At 42.8% G+C, this 6250-nt stretch overlaps 1 protein-coding gene across 3 annotated transcripts in view; it reads right to left on the bottom strand.

Annotated features, from left to right (window-relative positions):
* Window positions 1–896: 896 nt before the first annotated feature.
* HSP90AA1 (heat shock protein 90kDa alpha (cytosolic), class A member 1) overlaps window positions 897–6250 on the bottom strand; it is a 17210-nt gene continuing 11856 nt past the window's right edge. The window contains exons 2-12 of one of the 3 annotated variants that reach the window (XM_014549100.1): window positions 5916–6077; window positions 5456–5822; window positions 4995–5128; window positions 4229–4420; window positions 3499–3627; window positions 3175–3340; window positions 2817–3007; window positions 2563–2710; window positions 2077–2345; window positions 1583–1916; window positions 897–1300 (exon numbers count right to left, since the gene is read on the bottom strand). In XM_014549100.1, coding sequence (XP_014404586.1) covers window positions 1191–1300; window positions 1583–1916; window positions 2077–2345; window positions 2563–2710; window positions 2817–3007; window positions 3175–3340; window positions 3499–3627; window positions 4229–4420; window positions 4995–5128; window positions 5456–5822; window positions 5916–6077 — 2202 coding nt within the window. In that variant the 3' untranslated portion in view covers window positions 897–1190. Of the gene's footprint in view, window positions 1301–1582; window positions 1917–2076; window positions 2346–2562; window positions 2711–2816; window positions 3008–3174; window positions 3341–3498; window positions 3820–4228; window positions 4421–4994; window positions 5129–5455; window positions 5823–5915; window positions 6213–6250 lie in introns of those variants that run through there. The other 2 variants (XM_005877861.2, XM_005877862.2) reach the window with 2 other exon arrangements.

The raw sequence follows: 6250 nt of genomic DNA, 5'->3' as shown, positions 1-6250 counted from the left end.
TAAAAACAATCAACTTCAGGCCTGGAAGACTAATTTAGCTATCGCTGTCCCAGAAGGGACCCCATTGTTTCCTTTGAGACCAATGATAACGCTCTTCTGATACCAGCAGCTCAGCCACCTAAACCTGCCTCTTACCTGAGGCTCAATAAAGCAACAGAAAAAACAAGGGAAGGTATCAGGGGGGATGACAGTAAGTAGATTTAGAAAAGAACTTGGAGACACTAAGGCCAAGGTTTTAAGGGGCTCTATTTGGACTGCAATGTTTCAGAAATGCCACCAACATGCAGCTTGGACATACCAACCCTGATGTAGAACGCTCGATTAGAGACCCTATTAGACAGATGGGGAGGGCATGCTGCCTGATGACACCCTGAAACCTGGGTCCCTGGGAAGTCGCAGAAAGACTTGGGATGGTCAATGTGAACCATCTATTGTTTCCTCCACTTGTCTAGGCAAGATTTGTGTATACCCAGTGCTGTTACATCCGCAACAGCCCCCAAATAAGACACTTTCACATAACTTTTCTTTTTAATTTGTATTTGCCATAACCTTTTAAAGCAGAATGTGACGAGAGCACTGCACTTCTATTCACAAAACTTGCTGAGTTACTTTCAAACGGCTTTACAACATATGCCTAGGTAGCTTATATTTCTGCTATGCTACACAATCCTTTAGAGACAAACCCTATGGACAGTTACTACCATCCTGTTGGTCAGCTTAGCATACTAACTTCTAGAGGTCATACTAGTACATGCAGTTGATAACTACAGGGGATGTCAGGCTTAAAAAGTAGATCTTAGGGGATGAAGGTTGTTTTAACCACGCATCTCAGAACACTTGAGCAACAAAGATTTGGTCTACTTAGGAACCTGCTTGAGAGAGAAACACTTCAGACCACAAAGCTGACAAACATTAGGCTACACGTATCTTACAACAAAGATAACCCCATTCTGTTAAAACAGGCCAACATGGAACTAGGAAAGAAAACAAGCCCGGCTTCAGTGCCTGAAGTATCACAGTCTCATACACGTAGAGGGGGAAAGGAACCCGGTCTTCCCTTTAAGTAGTTGCCATGCCATACATATTTTTACAATGTTAACAAAAATAAAGAAAAAAGTCCTTGAAAATATATTATCCAAGGGAATGAAGGTAAAGAACTGAACACGTGAGCAGGTGTCCTGCAGGGGAGCTTAGTCTACTTCCTCCATGCGGGAGGTGTCGTCGTCTCCTTCCAGGGGCGGCATCTCTTCGGTCACAGCAGCACTGCTCTCGTCAGCAGTGGGGTCATCTTCATCGATACCTTTTTGGAAATAAAAGCCATGTATTAGATTTCTTAAAACCAACTAATTAGCCTAATACTACTGCTGGCTTATAACTGCTCCCAACGCTAAGCAATTATAGGGTATTTGAGTCTCAGTTCCATTTTTTAGCCTTTATGGACTAGGGACCTATTTATCCACCCCTTCAACACGTTACTTTAGTTTCTCAAGTGGCATGACATAATCCTAATTATGATCAAGTAGCTAAAAGTTACCCGCCCAATAGTCACGTGGGAAGTCTCTTTCTGACAACACAGGCTTACCAAGACCAAGTTTGATCATCCTGTAGATCCTGTTAGCGTGTGTCTGAGGGTCTTCCAGACTGAAGCCAGAGGACAGGAGCGCGGTCTCATAGAGCAAGATGACCAGATCCTTCACAGACTTGTCATTCTTGTCTGCCTCCGCCTTCTGCCTTAAGGTCTCGATGATGGAATGGTCTGGGTTTATCTCCAGGTGTTTCTTTGCTGCCATGTAACCCATTGTTGAGTTGTCTCTCAGGGCTTGAGCCTTCATGATTCTCTCCACGTTTGCTGTCCAGCCATATGTGCTTGTGACAATGCAGCATGGGGATGTCACCAATCGGTTTGATACGACCACCTGTAATCAAAGTATTAAGCATTAAGATGCCCGGGCATTAAGTTGTAGTTAAGATTACTACAACTCCTCAGCACCTATGTCAGCTGTATTGTGAAGTGCAATCTAAGGAATCTAACAAGTACTGAGGAAAAATTAGCAAATGTAGGTAGAAGAAACACACCTTTTCTACTTTTTTCTCCAAGATGTCCTTCATGATTTTGCACAGGTTTTCAAACTTGGTTTTTTTCTCTTCCTGCTTCTTTTTCTCTTCTTCATCTTCTGGAAGTTCCAAGCCCTCTTTGGTGACTGACACTAAGGTCTTCCCCTCAAACTCCTTCAGCTGCTGCACACAGTACTCATCAATAGGCTCGATCATATAGATCACTTCTAGGCCGTGCTTCCGAAGACGCTCCACGAAGGCCGAGTTAGCGACCTGGTCCTTGGTCTCCCCTGTATCGAAGAATTACTTTTAGACCTTTCACAAGGTGTCATCTCCCTTGGCTTTTCTTATCTAGTCAGATCTGACCACCACAGATATGGCCAGCTCAGTTAACTACCTTGGAGATCAACACCTACTAACGTACAGAGAGAGCCACACAGGTAGCAAACACCCAGTCCCTGTGAGGTTCCAAGCACCATGGGTGACATGAACACTATCGTCCATTACCTGTGATGTAGTAGATGTGCTTCTGGTTCTCCTTCATTCTTGTGCAGTAGTCCTTGAGGGAGACCATCTCATCACCAGAAGCAGATGTGTAGTATCTTAATAGCTCAGAGAGCTTCTTCCGGTTTTGAGAATCTTCATGAATTCCAAGCTGAAAGATAACATTAGCTTTAGAAAAACTTTCTGCATTAAAACAAAATTTAAAATTTGAGAAGCCAGTTTCATTATTACTAATGCTCCAATGTGTTTATACCAACCTTAATATTTTTAGAGAACTGCTCATAAAACTTTTTGTAGTTCTCCTTATCTTCTGCCAGTTCAGTGAAGAGTTCCAAGCATTTTTTGACCAAATTCTTTCTGATAACTTTCAAAATTTTGCTTTGTTGCAACATCTCCCGGGAAATATTTAGAGGGAGATCCTCAGAGTCCACCACACCTCTAATGAAGTCTGAAAGAATATAAAGACCAAAGTCACTCTAAGGACAAAAATCAACCAAATACGAGCAAGCCCCCAAAACCAAAGATGAATTATTCCCCCCCGCCACCCCCCGTGCTTAAGTTAAAAATGACTTTAACCAGTGACAGTGGTCATTCTTCATACCCAACTCTACTTACTCAGGTATTCAGGGATCAGCTCCTCACAGTTATCCATGATGAAAACTCTGCAAACATACAACTTAATGTTGTTCTTTTTCTTTCTGTTTTCAAACAGGTCAAACGGAGCACGTCTTGGGACAAAAAGAAGGGCTCTGAATTCCAACTGTCCTTCAACTGAAAAATGCTGTAATAAAACACACACTAAGTCATAATCAGTGGATAAACACTAGCCGTTCCCTAACTCAAAGCACTGTGGGAGAAGGACTGGGATGAGAAAATTTAACTACTTCAGACAGAACCTGCAGAGGCGGACTGGCCTGGCCGCACTCGGCAGTCACTCACCTTCACTGCCAAGTGATCCTCCCAGTCATTAGTCAGGCTCTTGTAGAATTCCCCATATTCTTCATTAGTAATGTCATCAGGATTTCTGGTCCAAATTGGCTTTGTTTTGTTCAGTTCTTCTTGATCGATGTACTTCTCCTTGATCTTCTTTTTCTTCTTCTTGTCACCATCCTTCTTTTCTTCTTCCTCTTCGTCAGAACCACATCTTCGAATTTCAGGCTTGTCTTCAGACTCCTTTTCTTCTTTTTCTTTCTCTTCCTCTTTCTCTTCCTTTTCTTCAGCCTCATCATCACTGACTTCTTTATCACGTTCCTTCTCCACCTGCAAAAAAAAGACAGTCACATTCCAGAATGAAAAAATTAACTAAATGAAGATAAAGACTCTATATCAAAGCCTAAATTAGCTAAGAAACATTAACCAAGAAACTTCTCATGAATACTTGATTTTAACTAAATACTAGAGGCCTGATGCAAGAAATTTGTGCAAGAGTAGGCCTTCCTACAATGTTTATTTTTTGTGTGTGTGTGTGGCAGTTTTTTTAAGTTATTAGTTTTTAAAATTAGTACTTTTTAATAGAAACAACTTGACCAAATATCTTTTACAGAATTTTGAGACCCATTAAAATAAAGTTTAATGAGAAGAAGAAGAAAAAAAAACAGTAGGCCTTCCTTCCCCCGGGTGCTGCAGCTGAGGGAATTGGCTTTGTTTTGTTCAGTTCTTCTTGATCGATGTACTTCTCCTTGATCTTCTTTTTCTTCTTCTTGTCACCATCCTTCTTTTCTTCTTCCTCTTCGTCAGAACCAACATCTTCGATTTCAGGCTTGTCTTCAGACTCCTTTTCTTCTTTTTCTTTCTCTTCCTCTTTCTCTTCCTTTTCTTCAGCCTCATCATCACTGACTTCTTTATCACGTTCCTTCTCCACCTGCAAAAAAAAGACACACATTCCAGAATGAAAAAATTAACTAAATGAAGATAAAGACTCTATATCAAAGCCTAAATTAGCTAAGAAACATTAACCAAGAAACTTCTCATGAATACTTGATTTTAACTAAATACTAGAGGCTTGATGCAAGAAATTTGTGCAAGAGTAGGCCTTCCTAGAATGTTTTGTGTGCCATTTGATTCTTTTGTGTGTGTGGCAGTTTTTAAGTTATTAGTTTTTAAAATCAGCACTTTTTAATGGAAACAACATGACCAAAAACCTGTCACAGAATTTTGAGACCCATTAAAATAAGAAAGTTTAATGAGAAGAAAAAAAAAAGAATAGGCCTTCCTTCCCCCGGGTGCTGCAGACTGAACCGGCTTCCCTCATAGCAGGACATCCGGTCTAATTAGCATATTATCCTTTTATTATTATAGAGCGCCCTGGGGTACCTTGCAGTTAAGAACTTCAGACTAGTCCAATAACTACTGGAAGTTTGGGTCTTTGCCTTAACAAATCTTAAAGGACCAAACATTTTAATTCAGTCACTTTGATTATCTACATAGAAACTTACAAAGAGAGTAATGGGGTAGCCAATAAATTGAGAGTGTTTCTTCACGATCTCTTTGATCCTTCTCTCCTCCAAGTACTCAGTCTGGTCCTCTTTCAGGTGCAGGATAACCTTTGTTCCTCGCCCCATGGGTTCCCCTGGAAAAGAAGCAGGGAAAACAATTCAATTTCAATCTCAATGGCCAAATCGGTAAAAAACTACAATCTATCCAGCTCTCATCGGCCATACCTAACACTTTTTAAGCCAATTTACAAAGCAAGCTTTACTGTTCCTGGATGGAGTCAGTCCCACAGCAGTTAACTGCCTCGCCCAAGATAACCTCCACGTTAGGCTATTACACTATCGCTGCTCACCAGCTCGCTCCCCGTCAGGCAAATTTCACGGCCTCTTTGGGGTCCACTGCCCACGAACCCCTACCTCCCGGCCACTGGCTTACCCAGCAAATTAAGCCATCAGGTGCCTACCTACGTCGGTCCTAACTGTGAAGGATCCTCCTGCAGAGGACTCCCAGGCATACTGCTCATCATCGTTGTGTTTGGTGATCACAGTCACTTTCTCAGCAACCAGATAGGCTGAATAGAACCCGACACCAAACTGGCCAATCATGGAGATATCTGCACCAGCCTGCAAAGCTTCCATGAACGCTTTGGTCCCGGACTTGGCGATGGTACCCAGGTTATTGATCAAATCGGCCTTGGTCATTCCGATTCCGGTATCCACAATAGTGAGGGTTCGGTCTTGCTTGTTGGGAATGAGATTGATGTGCAGCTCTTTCCCAGAGTCTAGTTTACTGGGATCTGTCAAGCTTTCGTATCTGATCTTGTCCAGAGCCTATCAACAACAACAAAAAAATACACGTTGTTAAAACACAAGAGCCCCAGATAGTGAAACCAAAACCCACCTCTGCAAGAAAAGGCGACTTACATCGGATGAGTTTGAAATAAGCTCCCTCAGGAAGATCTCTTTATTCGAGTAGAAAGTGTTGATGATCAGTGACATCAACTGGGCAATTTCTGCCTGGAAGGCGAACGTCTCCACTTCCTCCTCCTCCATCGGTTGGTCGTGGGTCTGAGTTTCCTCCGGCATCTGCAAAGGACCCCAGCAGCCCGTTGGGACCGCGCGCAGCAGCACGTCCACAGCAGCGCTGCGGCCCCAACCGCGGCCGCCCCGTGTGTTTAGGGCTTCATTTCAGGGACAAGCGAGACTGCGGGGGACACGCAGACAGGAGGCTGCCGACAAAGGGATGACCTCATTCCGGG

The sequence above is a fragment of the Myotis brandtii genome, unplaced genomic scaffold (genome assembly GCF_000412655.1).
Source record: "Myotis brandtii unplaced genomic scaffold, ASM41265v1 scaffold535, whole genome shotgun sequence".
Classification (NCBI taxonomy): Eukaryota; Metazoa; Chordata; class Mammalia; order Chiroptera; family Vespertilionidae; genus Myotis; species Myotis brandtii.
This window is presented reverse-complemented; position numbering and strand designations above follow the sequence as displayed.